Source organism: Protopterus annectens, chromosome 17.part0 (genome assembly GCF_019279795.1).
Source record: "Protopterus annectens isolate FY-2018-M chromosome 17.part0, PAN1.0, whole genome shotgun sequence".
Lineage (NCBI taxonomy): Eukaryota > Metazoa > Chordata > Ceratodontiformes > Protopteridae > Protopterus > Protopterus annectens.
The window spans coordinates 92,217,175-92,232,535 of NC_056751.1; the positions used below are offsets into that span (position 1 = coordinate 92,217,175).

General features: G+C 39.7%; 1 protein-coding gene across 2 annotated transcripts; it reads right to left on the reverse strand.

Annotated features, from left to right (window-relative positions):
* Positions 1-6,327: 6,327 nt before the first annotated feature.
* LOC122791281 (thymosin beta-10-like) lies at positions 6,328-8,446 on the reverse strand. 2 transcript variants are annotated; one of them, XM_044058957.1, is made up of 3 exons: positions 8,322-8,446; positions 7,933-8,052; positions 6,328-6,566 (listed from the first exon to the last, which is right to left on the reverse strand). In XM_044058957.1, the coding sequence occupies exons 2-3, from the start codon at positions 8,030-8,032 to the stop codon at positions 6,529-6,531; spliced, it is 138 nt and encodes a 45-aa protein (XP_043914892.1). In that variant the 5' UTR covers positions 8,033-8,052; positions 8,322-8,446; the 3' UTR covers positions 6,328-6,528. The 2 variants fall into 2 exon arrangements, with proteins under 2 accessions (XP_043914892.1, XP_043914893.1); XM_044058958.1 differs by having other exon boundaries at positions 7,933-8,071; positions 8,322-8,382.
* Between the last annotated feature and the right edge of the window lie 6,915 nt (positions 8,447-15,361).

Genomic DNA, 15,361 nt, shown 5'->3' on the forward strand with positions numbered 1-15,361 from the left:
TCATTAGTCACTGTAAATAGATATTTCACCTCTTATTGGTTACTGCATGATCATATGATATATCTATACATTTATTTGGAGTCTTGTTAATTGCTGTTATTCTGATGAAGTTCTATGACCCATAAAGAACAAAAGCAGAAAAATCTGTTTAGTGTCCGGTATTACTTATTTTATCTAGAGTGGTCAGATCAGAGTGGTTTGTTTTGTGTGTGTGTATATATATATATATATACATACACACACATGCATACATGTGTATATATGCACACCAACCCAGTCTTGGTATGTTTTTTGGTATCCCCAAAATCCATCTGATCCACCATTCAGACAATATCCAACCAAAAAGAGAAAATTGCACATTTTTTGGACACTGTTCTCAACCCCATAGTACAATCAACACCTTTACGTGATTCATGGGCATTTTTAGATTAATTACATCACATAAAGGCAAAGCTATCTAGTTGTATATTAGTAACACTTTATGTCAAAGCCCTTTATACAAACATACCACACAAAAAGGGCATGGTTTTCAACATTTTTTTTGAGAGAAATACACCTTCTCTATGAACAAAATAGTACACTGGTTTATCTTGTATTAAACAATAACTTTTTTCTTTATATATATTCTGTTAAACAGATCAAAGGTGTGGCTGTGGGGTCTAAGGTGACCCCAGCCTTTGCTAATATCGTACTTAGCTCCTGGGAAAATGACAATTTGTCTCTACTACCTGATTTCAAACGTGATTATTTAGAAGCATTATATTGACATCTTTTTTGCTTGGGACAGTGTCCTCACTCGCTTGAGATCTTTCATCTCCCATATGCAAGAGTCTTCACTTGTTATTTCTGAATGTAGCAAATTATTTCCTTCCTTGAGATATATTACGAAATGGGGAAATTTCTTCCACTGTTTTTAGTAAGGAGACAAACCATTTTTTTTTAGACTTTACTTTTCTTCATGAAGAAAAATCTTATCAAAGGACAGTTCATATGTTTATCTAGACTGACTAGTAAAGATGAGTTTATGACATGAGCCACCTTAAGCATGTTTTATACTAGGAAGTTACCTTTTCAAACTAGTTGACAGCATTATTATTACGCAACAGATACTAGATTGGTACCTATTTTATAGTTTGGTTTTCATGCACTTCCAACAATAGAATGCCAAGCTTCCCTCTGCCCATATCTGGGGGTATGACTATCAGACAAATCACTAACAGGAACTTCGTATCTGATACACATACCAAAATGTTAGGTACTACACCTCATTCTCTTTCAAGAGGAGGTCCAAGAACATTTGCAAACACCTTGAGAATAGAGACACTCTGTAGTTAATCCACTTCCTAATACTGAAGTCTCCTTTTGGTATGTACAAATGTCATAGTTGTGTTTTCTGCCCATATATTTTTACTGGTTCTAATTTCATTTTCACATTGTAACTTTCATGTTAACTTCAATAGACACTGATTGTTCTACTGTATACTAGAGTAAAATAATAATGTACTTTAAGCAGTGGTTTTTGTAATAATTGTCCAATTATTTGTTCTTGAACAAGTAGATTTTTTTTGGTGACTCAGATTTATTCCTAGAAGTCAGGGAATTAAAGTGGCAACTGCTTCTTAGTGCTATGTTCCCTGGACTCTTAGCATAAATATTAAATGTGCATTGAAATTGTACAATTGTTTTATATGTATAGTCTTTTCATATGACTATTGTCTTAGAACTTACCTTTCTCACTATGCCTATATGTACATTGCTGCATACACATTGTTATATCAGCATATTTACTTGTATACTAAATTTTAGCCACAATTTCTACTATTCATTGGAGTATAAGATACTCACCAATTGGTTTTCATACCTACTATAGTCATACTGAAAATAGATAAAATACTGTGTAGCTTAGGTATTCCAGATATACACCTAACCTCATTAGACTAAATTAGTACTACAACTCATCTGAGGCAATAGCATTAATAAAATTGTCAAGTTAAGTTTCCATTAGCACTAAACCAGTGCCTTTTATCAGCACACTCAATTGGAGAGTTCATGTAGTGCTACTTTTGAGATAAATTGTGCCATTTAGCTATTTCATTGGGGTTGCAAATCTGTCAGATGCTTTCACAGATTTTCCAGACAAGCATGTAATGCGTTGTGTAAAGTTGGATTATATATAAGCTAGGTTTAATAGTCAAAAGACTACCTGCTTCTTTTGCAGAATCAAAGACACGACTATAGTATTGTCACTTTTATAGTGGAACCCATCTTTAAATTAATCCGAGGGCTGGAATAAAAGTAAACCCTTTCTGAACAGTGATGTTTACTTGAAAGTTGTCTATTAGTAAGATGGACAACTGCAGTCCTCATACTAAGTTTCTTTCATTTATGCAAAGATCAGAAATATTTTGTAATTAGTATGTGTAGTATCAGTATTAGAACCATGAAATCTAAAATGATTGAGTGAATCCTATAACACTAAATCCGTAACATCTGTGAATTCATTTGTTAAATCCTACTGTAGTTAAAGCATTACTAAAATTTGTAGGCACAGTAATGTCAGAAATCAGGATTTGCAAAACTATGCATATCAATAAAACTGTTGATTTAACTTCTACAAAGAATACGGTATGTAAGCATTCAAGACAGAAAACAGGTTTCCATGTCTAGAACTCCCTCTGCCCCATTTGAGCCACATTTGCTTGTAATGGACAAGGGATCTGGCCAATGTTCCTTGTTCCAGAAAGTTCCCAGTAGTCCAACATTCCCAGTGACTATCCCTGTTGCAAAAGGGTTTGTTACTACAAGGTCAGGTCATCAAGACCTACTCACACAGCTGGGCATAATCTGCATAACCAACTAGCAAAAAAAAAAAGGGGATGTAGATTAGTGTGTTCTTTAAGAGCTATTCTAGGCAGTGGACACATGACTATACAAGTAGCGAGCACAAGAAAGCATGCCATTTTGTAGTGAGCAGAGGTAAACATGCATGGCTGTAGTCAGTTCAACTTTAGCCATCCTGGTGAGTAATAAACCACTCCACCTCATCTTAATGCTACACACGACTCATACCAAATAAATCCAAATGCATTTCCAATGTAGTTAGCGAAAATTGGACAGCTAATGCACAAGTGACTGTTGCAGCCATATAGAACCATAAATCTCAAAAACTTGCATCAAAATTAAAGCACACTACACAGGAATGCATCTTCTTGGCCCACTTAAGCCACTGTAACTCCCAACATACCTCTACCCCTTAGCCCAATGACCACCACAGCTCAGTCATTCCCACAAGTACTTGTCAAGCTTGTCCTTACAAGCCTAGCAGTAAGGTGTCATGGGGCATGTTAATAGGGAGGCAAGGGATTTATAGAAGCAGGGTATTAGAATTCTACTTTTCTTACTAACCATGTCCATAAGAGGAAAGGGGCAAATTTATGATTTTTCCATCCAATTGGGAAGGTTGTTACTCAGGAATGAGTCTAGTTTTACATGGATGGGGAGCCTACACCATAGCATAGGGATTCTTTGGTACACATCTAGTATCTTCTGTCTATAGACATTCAGATCCCTGGATCTAGTGGTGCAGACATGAACAGATCCACCAAGACAAGGCCCAACAGCCCTGTAAGCCAAATATGTCCTTGCACTTAAAAGGATGCAAACAGCTGTTAGTCATCTTGAGATGATCTTGTCCTGTATTTTCATGCTGAAATTTTCTAGGCATTTTAACCCTTGCAAGTGTTTGGTTAGGTACATGTCAAAGGTGGCACACTTTACAGACATAAGGGCAGAGTGAAGTGGTACTGTAACTTCCCTTTACTGTTGCCATCTTGTGTTGATCAACCAAATTGCTGCCTATTTAGGTTCCCAGATCCCTTACTGGGTCAACTCTTGGGGGTTGTCATTTAATAGACTAGTTTGCCACCATTCCTGGTAACAAGTTTAGGTTTAATCCATTTTCCATGGAGAATATTCTGTTCTGAACAGTGACCAGTGGGGGGATGCAGCACTCCATGTTGGTAAGTAGATCTGGTATGTTTGATCCTATGATTAAGCATGCACTATCCATCCCAAGATGCAAAGTACACTATGCATGTTATTGTAGGCTGTGCTTAAGATTGCAACCAGTAGCTAGCCATAACAAAGGACATGAAGTGACTTTTACATGGATGAGCTCCAGTTTATATTCCAAGGGAGGCTTGCATTAAAGATACCAACCCTAAGACTAGGGCACAATTTCTCCAACACTTAGTTCCAATTACAGGGATTGGGTCTTATCATTATCCCTCACTGGGGACTCTTGAGGTGGGATGTACAGATTCCCCAGATATTAGTTGGCCTGAACACAGACTTGCATGTTTAGTAAGTGTAGAGATACTTGCTGCACTAGTGTTAAAGGTCACAGCATGAATTTAAGCTACCAGAATGGTCATTTCAGTGAAGCATGAAAGTAAATGCAGCTTTTCACAAAGGAATGAAAACAGTGGAATATAAATCCAACAACTGCTCTGAAGTGCACACTCCCCTCCAGCCATATCCAGTTTATCCATTCTGAAGTATGTGCACAACTCAGTTACTCAGAGTTTTTTCCCCAAGCTATTGGAACTAAGACTTCCAGCATACTGTTAATGTCCATTCTCAGTGGGGGGAAAAAAAGTTGAAGCTTCCTGAAGTCAGGAACAGTTTTACCTACCAGCTTTAAGCACTCTGAGCAAACTAAATACCAAGTGTAAGAGACATGCACCAGTGTTGGCTTTTCTACTAAGGCTGTTCCTTCTAAACTTTGGAAATTTGGCATTTTAAGTTATGCAAATATACCTCCTGTGCAGCCTCATGTCACCTAGTCAGACTAGGGGCAATGACCTTAACATTGTCTAAGGTCACCAATACATGAACCCTTTACATTTAATGTTTGGGACCATCTGCAATTTTAACTTTTAGGTCCTTGACCAAGCAAGGGAATTACCACAACCACAACAGAAGTTATGCAAGCTACTGCATCACCAAAAATGTTTTCTACAGAAAACATTTGGAAGAGGGATGTGCAGCCAACTACTGGAAAGGTGGACAGCTTCCCATAGAACTGGGAGAATTCCTGTTTAGCCAGCCAGGTACCAATCTAGCACTGAAAAAAATATGCAAGCTCAGCCACCATCACTCCTGCTATTCTCAATAGCAGGAAACCACTTTTCTAGCATAACAGGATTGAGAAAAAAATCTATGGCTAGCATTGTGGCAAGCCTTAATGCACAAGCAATAAAAGTTTCCTTTAAACTTGAATGAAAAACTTGAGCCCGTTTAACCCACGAGTGACAATAGGCACCTCAACCTTAAGGGCATCCAACTGCAGGGCTACACCACTTGGGCAAGGAGCAAGTGTATAACACTACCAAGCCCTTGGTCCAGGTTAAACATTACATTCCTTTTTGTCATTTACTATACTGTATAATAAAGTAGCCTGTGTACACCACATTGTGAAAGATACTCAATTGGCAAATTCAGAACTGTAAGAGCAGATGTCACTAAGCTCCAAGTACAATGCAAAACTGAACCTTCAGTATCTAGTCAAACCATGCCCACTAGTCATGGTAGCTACAATGTTTTCAATCAGCTCTGCAAGATGCAGATTAAACTGGTACTAGCTACCAAGATCAGGGTTAGTCCACTTTTAAGCACAAGTGCACATGAACTCTTTATGGACCATTCTAAAAATACTGTGCATATTTTTCTCCAGCTCTTGCCAGTCAGCCAAAGTTAGAAAAGTGAGAACTGGTACTATTCAGTAACACTTGCTCAGTCACACTTTGCTTACAATGAAAATAGCCCGATAACCCAAACTGATTCAGCATAAAATGGGAAAAGCACAGACTGAACCTTCCTCCACAAATGGCATGGAGTTGGGCAAATGCAGGTACTAAAAATTAAGGGACTGCCATAAAGTAACAGCCATGATTTAGTCCAGTTAGGACACCTACTTTGCTACAAGCTAGCTGCAATAATTTAACTCTGCACTGCATCTTATGACAAGAGAAACCAGAACACAAGTTAGAAACTGGCAAGCTTAGTAGACAGGTTGTCTAGAGATCACTTCTCCAGGCTACTGCAGAGGTCTGCACCACTGCATTTTAATGCAGGCTACCAGATTATCCCAAATTTACACAGTAAATTGCCATTCTGTTAAAGATCCAACCTGCCTGGAATTACCATCTTCACATGAAGGCCTATAAAAACCAAGACTAGTGTACCTTGTGTATTATACACACTTGTATTAACAGCTCTTGACTGGCACTCACAAGTTACCATTACTCTGAAGGTAAACTCAAGGAGCACTTTCACATATTGCACAATTTTATTTAATTACACAATACAGGTTCTCATCCAATAGTGTTCAGCCACAGAACTCATTCCAACCAAGTCTCTGGTGTCATTTAGAGAAAGTCCTTCAGTTCTCCAGCTTACATGGTCATGAGACCAAGAATAAACTAGTTCAAAGATAGAACCAAGTAAAAATTCTACATTCAGGCTTTGTTACGACCCATCGGCATTCTTTTTCTCCGCTTCAATATCTAGATGGGGAGAGAAAGCATATACTAAGACAGTATCCTATGATATCAAATGTCATTTCATAAACACATGCACCAAGGCAATTTTTAATCCGTTCTAATATTCAGCTGCATTAAGAGTCAAATGCAAACAGCTTGCACACAAAGCTACACCACTACCGCACACCCAACTGCTTCAATGCCTTGTGGCAGATTATGTCAAGCTTAGTAGAATAAAGCCAGACAAGAGACATTTACATCAAGTGGCTCCCTAGAAGTCTGCACAAACTGCCGTAATACTCAAAGCAGACCAACTGCCGAGGCAGACACTGCCCTCAAGTGAGGGAGACATGACAATGAACTAATTTCCTTTAGTTTAGCGATATTCACCACCTAGAGGAAAAGTGGACAGTTTAGGGAGGTAGTCCAACCTTCCGCGTTACCATTTTTAGTTTACTTTAATGCAACATATGCTTTCCTCTCCCCCATTTGCTTAACCCACACACACAAGGCGTACCATACTAGTGCACTCGCATACAAACGAACTGCTGAGGCTAACTCACTCAGCCAGCTCTTGCCCGCATCATAAGTGACCTAGGCTTCCAATTCATACCTCAACAGTACAGCATTTAGCAAATATCCAGATTTATTTTTTGGTCTACTCATTTGGGGTAGTTTGGCAAATCAGTTACATTAGAGTTGGAGTCAGTCTTTCAGAAAATTAAAGAAAGTGCAAAATTATCCTTAAAACTAAGTTTAAGGTCTGTTTTTAGCTCTGTCCAAGTTTCCTGGACGAAGAGACTGGGAAGCATGATCGGATTAGGGAGAGGCTTGACAGTTGGCAAGCATGGGGGGGGGGGGGAGCGAAGGAGTCCGAGAAAAAAAAAAAAATAAAATAAGTGTAAGGAGAACAAAGCACTACGGGGCAGCAGTCAACTCATTTGATTTATCGCGCTGGTTTTCAACAGCGTCAGACTAATTAATTCCAGTTCTGGGAATGGGAAGAGAAAGCAATTCCACAAATTAAAGCGTGTAGTTACAACCCAAGTGTCTAATGTAAAACACTAGAAACGGTTTCTAGCCATATTTCTTATTCAACTCGAATAGCCAAGTAGTAGTAAGCCACAACCACACCCTGTGTCAGATTTCGCTCCACTAATACAACGATTTATATCGTTCGTTTACCTACATACAGTTAATGAAAGCAATTCCTTAAAGGAGTCACCTAATCAAAACTAATGACAGCAGCATACCAAGACTCAAAGTAACCAACGTTCTCCTACACATAGAAAATACTTCAGCTGGCAATTAATACAAATCGATTGAGACAAGCCTACACGCTTACTCAGAAGAAAAAAAATCGAGATACCACAGAAAAACCTGTACGCACCCGCTTGAGTCGGCAACTGGTTCTTTTCCTGAGTGGTCGTTTTCTTCAGCTGTGATTTATCAAATGAGTGGATTGCTTGCATGTCTGGTTTATCTGCCATTTTGACTATAACAGCGATATCTGCAATATAAAGAGAACACTAAACGAGAAAATAATTTTTAAACTTATATAAAAGGAAATTCAGCATTAAATATATTCCCAGAAACAAGGACCAAGCCTTTATAATCACCCACGTTTCCATAAAGCAGTACTGCTAAACTCAACCCGATACAAGCACTCGCTATCTGTACACTTAACACCAAATTATTAAACCAATCGACAGAAAACGTAAACTATGATACATTTAAATCACAATTCGCTCAACAAAAGCTGACATCACGCAAGCATACCTTATTACTCAGACGAGTAGACCTTCTCCTCTAAAACAGCCGCACGAACAATGGGCAGTGCCGCTGCCTTGGACTTATATATGCCCAAGCATGGTCGTGACGTCACCGTCTGCCGTGCTTCCAGTTAGACAAAAGAGTCCCGTGGAGTTAGCTCGTCCCTCCTCCACCCACCCCTTTGTTCTGTCCTAGTACTGCAGACCCCTCTATATCGGGGAAAGGGGGACCCAGGCAGCGGTAGATTTCAACGTTCCACATTTTTTTTTTGCCTCATATTTTTGATCTGTTCCTCATAAATTTTTGTGATTTTTGTGGATTCAAGTGTCCAGATTTTTAGCCTCGTATTTTTGATCTGTTCCTCGTAAAATTTGTGATTTTCTGGATTTTTGTGGCGAATCAGTGAGGACTGAATTCAATAAATATCAACAGGCATTTGAGTTTTATACTTCTCATCATTCAGAAAAATGCATGGTAACACACAATACATTTTATTCTAGCAACGTACTAAGTTTATCAAAACAGTATTTAAAATGTGGCCCTGTTTTGGGGGCTTCATATCTTTTAATTGTAATTAAGATGAACTGAGGTGTTTCCAGACTAATGGATACAGAGAAATGAGATCTGAAAAGTAGTATGTTGAGTTATAGCTAGTTTGTAAAGAAGAGGCTTGTAGATGTCAGAAATTACTAATTTATATATAGTGTTAAACAAGATGAATATTGCACATTTTTTTATTGGGAGAGTATTAGTGGAAACCAAAATTAGGCAATGGCGTATAAGTCTATAAGAAAGGTGAATAAAATGCCAGATTTTATCTAGGGCTGTTTAAATTATGTTAGTGTTGCATAAATTATCTAGAGAAAAGATAAATTGCATATTCCAGTTTTGGTCTCTGTATGTCTTTTGACAATTGATCTACATGAGTCAAGAGTAAAGCATCTAAGAAATCTGTATGTGTAATTAAGCAGGGAAAGTATCTTGATTGTAAGCGCCATGTGTCTGAGAAATATGAGAGTGAGATTAAGTAATGTTTCAAGATATTTATAAGAATCTCTGGAAGATATGATGTGATCCAGTGGACCTTGGTATAGTAATGGGATTATACTATCAAGTGCCAGAGAGGTATCAATGATCATGGTTTTTGTTTTCTCCAAGCCAGCAGTCTGTTTGTATTTGTTAAAACAGAGAATGAAGTCAATGAATTGCTTTTGCAAAGATTTAAAGATCTTCTTTGGTCATAAATGCTGGTCGCCTGCTTGAGTAAAAGTAAGTCATCATCTTGTAGGTTAGGTTTTAGAGTACTGATATCATATAAGAAGAGGTTTTTATTTTAGATTGAGAAAACAAAATGGTAGGAATAAAGATGGAATCTTGAATGATCCAGATGTTATGATGGTATCTTTACAGATGGAAGAGTTATATTTGACTGAGATTGGCCTAGCTCATAAACAGTCTGGAATCATTTAATAACATTTGTTGTGAATTCTACCATGGATAACTGATCAGAAAACAAGAAATAGTGTGCTAAGTTAATGGTATGTTTCAAATTCAATAAAAATGCACCAATCACATAAGTAAACTTTTGTCCATGTTAATAAAATGTAGTCAATGGCCAAAAATGAAGCCCGGCATCACCCGTTAGTTAAGATACATTGAGGTAGAATTAATGCCCCAAGTTACCCTCTTGAATGGGTCTTAACATGTAGGAGATTAATTGAGGATGGTGGACATAATGCCAAAGTGGATGAACAGTTTTCTTAGAAGATCCCAAGATTTGCTGTGTGAAATGCCATGGGAAGGATGACCAAAAGTGAAGAGAGATGCTGATCTCTTGTAGTAACATCTTCATTAACCATAAGTGGGCAGTTTTGTTACTGTGGAGTGTTCTGAACTTGTAAAGGTTTAAAAGGTCATGGTCCGGATTTGGGCTGAATGCCTACTAGTTTCTCAGTAACTTTTCCTTTAAAAGGAAAGATAGAGGTACTTTGGTAGTTATTCAGGAAGCCACAATCCAAAGATAATCCCTTAAGAACCAGAAAAACCAAGGCTTACTTTTAATGTAGAAGGAATAATCAAATTTTCCAATAAAGATCATACAGTCCTGAAGATATGGACATAGCACCTGAAAACAATTTAAAACATGCCCAGTGGGAGCAGAATTCAGACCACAAACCATTGGGTGTAAAACTATAATCAGGCTAGTGAACTTCTGAATAATAATTTTTATGAAAATTACTTCATTGCCCCCTCCATGTGCATTCTGACTTGAACAGGTTTCCAAAGAACCAAACCACAACCTTATAGTTTAAGATTGAAAAAGCCCCAGGTTGATAAGAGGATAGACTAACATGTCAAGCACATTGAGAAGTGCAGCTGTTGGAGCTTCACAAACTGGGGAAAATTCATCAAGTGCAGTGGCAAAATCCTGATTGTAAGGCAGATCATGCACACTGGTTTCCAGGAGAAGCTGTCACATGGAGGCATATCAGCCTTGCTAGTAACTGCTCAGATTTCTGTACTCAGATAGTTACTATGTGAAGTCTAATACAATAAAAGTCCAAGATGAAGTGGATGAGAAGACTGACTTCACCACCACCACATCTGAGATACGCATGCTTATATGAAATATCAAGTCCAACAAATGACCTTTAACATGTGCTGCAAAAGTAATAACCTGAACTAAAGTGAACCTCTATATGATCAAAATAGATTCCTTTGTAGGAGCCTGTGACCCTTGATCATTTCAGGCTTTACAATCACCCAGAACCAACCAGTCTGGGTAAGGTATTACTCTGTCAGTGAGGAAATTAGCAAACTGATATAGAAATTCCGTCACACTTCAATAAATGAGAATGCATCTACAGTTTGTTCTTGCACCCTTGGTGTATTCAAAGGTGGTGGTATCCCCAAAAGAATCCTCTGCCTCTAACATTTCATATTTATGATACATAACTACCCTCCCTCTGAGTGCCTTTCACTTCTAGAGCACTAGATATTGAAAACCCTTGTAGGAGATAATCCAACTAGCTGAGCACCAGCGATTTCAGAATTTCAAGTCCGTTGGCTCCGGTTCCATGCAGCTTATATACAGAGAGACAGCTCATCATGTTTCATTTCCAGGTTCACAATGCTACAAAGCATAATTTTATGTTTTCCCCAGAGAAAGCTTCACTATTCACTCCACAAATGGATCCTTTACTGTTTGTAAATTTGGGCTCTAACTCTCTGTGTAGTCTCTCTTTTAACCTGCTATGAATATTGAAGATTGTAGGCATGAGTTCAGAGCTGCTCACTTTATCCTTTCAGGTATATGCATTGTAATTCTTAAAATACTGATCTGTTGTCATGTCTCATATTCTCATACTTTCTAATTGGCTTGCTTTTCTACTAAAAAATATCTAATTGTGCTTAAGGTTGTTTTAATTTAAGAAATTTTCAAATAAGTAAGTAAACGTTCATGTGCAAATTTCTGCAAGAAGGGCTAGGATAAATGCAGTTAGTGTAGTCATCCAAGCTAACATGTTTTTCTTAGGACTGAGTGTCTTACTTCAGCTTCGAGGCAGAAACCTTAACTAGTCAGTAGCTTTGCTGCCCGTAGTTACAGTATCATTGTATTGATGATGATCTGGGCTAAACTGTCAGACAATCATGATAGCATTACTCACATCATTGGGTTGAACTTCTTATGTAAATTGCATTTTTTATACTCTTAATGACTGTGGCTTTTTTAATGTCTGTAACTGTCTATCTTAGAAGCCACTTAGCAATTTAGTCCCATAGACTAGGCATCAGTCTTTGAATGGATATTTAATAAGCTTGTATTGCCCCAACTTCAATTGCCTCATGTACACAGACAACCCTCTCTTCCTACCACCAAACACTACAACCTGTGAGAGATGCACTTATCTAGCCAAACTGGAGATAAGCTGTCTCCAACCAAAACTGAACTTGACTGTCAAGAGGAGAAGGTAAATACTTGCGCACCACACCACACTCATCACATAGTCCCACTAAACCTACACCACCAAAATCCACACATAGAAGCACAAAAACATTCACGGAGGCTCTCAATAATAATCTGCTCAAGCAACAGAGACCTCCAAAGCAGAAATGCAAGCAACCTCCACCCCCCAACACAAACAAAATGACACACAGCCCACAGACTCCATGTGCCACTCAATCACAGCCCATAAGGCAAAACAACGTACCCAACACACTAGTCATAGGTGACTCTATAGTCAGGCACACTGATGTCCCACTCACCAGGCTAAACAAGGAAAAGATTACTGTCAGCTGCCTGTCGGGTGCCAGGGTCCGCCACATAATCCCACTCACTCAGGTCACTCCACAACAAGTACAAATACGACTCTGTCATTGTCCATGTTAGTATGAATGACCTGAGACGTACCTCCCTGGACTACATGAAAAGAGACATGGAAGAGCTCTCTGATCTTGTAGCAGAGGCAGGTATGACCCTAGCCCTGAGTAGTATCCTGCCATCGCCCAGAATGATATCGCAGTACAAGGACAAAATGATTGACTTCAGCAATTGGCTAAGCTTCTGGTGTCATTCTAAGGGGATCCAGTATCTGTCTGCCTGGGATGACATGGTCGACAGACCACGATGCTTTGCCAGAGATGGCCTGCACCTGTCATCCCTGGGATTCCGGATACTGGCTAAGGCTCTTGCCGCCCCATAGTGCCTTTTTTAGGCAAGGATCAAATGACAAATTCACCACCGTAACAGGAACAGGCAAGCAAAAACTGAGGGTAATGCTACTCAATGCTAGAAGTCTAAATCTCAAAATGCACTCCTTCGAGGCACTCCTTAAAATGGAGAACATCGATATCTGTGCAGTGACTGAGACTTGGTTCAAGGCTCCAGAGAGCACCCCTGCATTACCAGGCTATAACTCATACCACACTTTTCGGCCATCTAACCTGGACCGGAATACCAAAGGCGGAGGTGTGTCCATATTCATTAAGGATATCCACACCTCCAGGCTAGTTTATCAGCATAATGCATCCGAGGTTATCCAAGTGCAACTAACTCTGGGCAAAACTGCAATCCAAATTGTAGCTTGCTACAGATCCCCCACCATGCCACAGGATTCCCACTCATCTTTTCTTGGTATACTGGAAAATATTAGGGTTCAACCTAACACCCTAATAATGGGCGATTTCAACTACCCCACCATTAACTGGGAAAACTATTCATGTACCAACTCCTTCGCTCAACGCTTTCTGGAATTCATAAATTCCAATGCCCTGAATCAACTTATCCACACCCCCACCAGAAGCAACAATATCCTTGACCTACTCGTTACCAACATGAGTGACCAGTGTTCCACACCTGAGTTCAACTCCTAGTTGGTCAGATCCGACCATAAGCTAATCACCCTAGATATCAGCATCCTGCCCCCACCCACCATTAAGGAAACCACGGTAAAACATTTCTCCAAAGCCAACTTCATGCTTCTTAAGACAGAAGTGGCGAACTTCATGACACCCATGCAGATGTACAATACAGTTATGAGTGCTGAATCCTACACAAATGCACTCTATAAGCACTTACATGAGTGCATGGATCGTGCTTTCCCAAACAGAACCAAGAAGCTGTCCTCCAAAAAAAAGGAAGCTAATCTGATGGTCCCCTGCCATAAACAAACTCTACAACAGAAGGAAGAAAGTGTTGCAAAAGAGAGTAAAATCCCATGAGTGGAGGAGCTCCCTGGTAAGCCTCAGTAAGAAGCTGAGATCCCTTATAAAATCCTCCAAAGCTAGCTATGAAAACAAAATCACCACTAATTCTAGGGTCAATCACAAAGCATTCTATAGCTATGTCAAGAATCTCAATGGCAACACCCAGATCTACTCTGAGTTACAGCACAACGGCATGAAAATTATAGAACCAACTGATATTGTCAACATCCTGGCAGATAGGTTCAGTGCTAACTTTACCCCCCTCTCACCCCCTAAAGGGCCCATATCTATACAGGAGGAAGAATGCAGAGTTCCTGTAATCACAACTAAGCAGGTAAAAGCTATACTCTAAAGCCAAAAACACAGCCTCCTTGGGACCAGACAACATCCCAGTCTGCGTTTTACACGAACTTCAGAATGAACTAGCTCCCCACCTAAGCACCATGTTCAATCATTGCCTCACGTCAGGCTTTGTGCCCACTGAATGGCACACAGCAACAGTTATCCCACTCCACAAAGGGGGAGCCACCACTTTTCCTGGGAACTATCGCCCTATTAGCCTGACGAGCCTGGTCTGTAAGGCCATGGAACGTATCATCATGGAACTCATAAACAAAGACATCAGTAACCTCCAAGCTCTGGACCCCACCCAGTTCAGGTGTGTTGAAGGCAGATCATGCCTCCTGAACCTGATCGACTTTGAGGCAGTCACCAAAGCTGTAGACGAGGGTAAGGTGGTTCACACAGCCTATCTTGACCTCACCAAGGCTTTCGACACCATCCCCCATTCTGGAATTATAGCTAAGCTCACTAAACTAGGCATAAATTCGTATGTCACAAGATGAGTTGTCAACTGGCTCACTGACAGAACCCATACTGTGAAAGTAGCAGACTCCAAATCCGACTTCAGACCAGTGACAAGTGGAGTACCACAGGGTTCAGTCCTGGGACCTCTCCTGTTTATTATCTACTTCTCTGAAGTACAGGCTAACACAGAAGGCCTCTGGCTAATGAAGTTCGCAGATGACTGCAAACTAAGAGCCATAGTAGAGTCCCCAAATGATGTGGACATCCTACAGAAGGGCCTCACTGAGGCAGATGCCTGGTGTCAGAGCCATGGCCTCAAGCTCAATGCCAAAAAATGCATTCTCATCCCCTTTGATAAAAACTGTGTACCCATGAACTACCACATAGGCTGCAGTCTACTTAACGCCAAATGTGTGTGATAAGAGACCTTAGGACCCAGGTGGACAGTAGTCTCTCCTTTGGTAATGACATCACCACAGTAGTCAGGAAATCCTTCTACGTGGCACACCTCATTACAAAAGAGTTCTTATCCA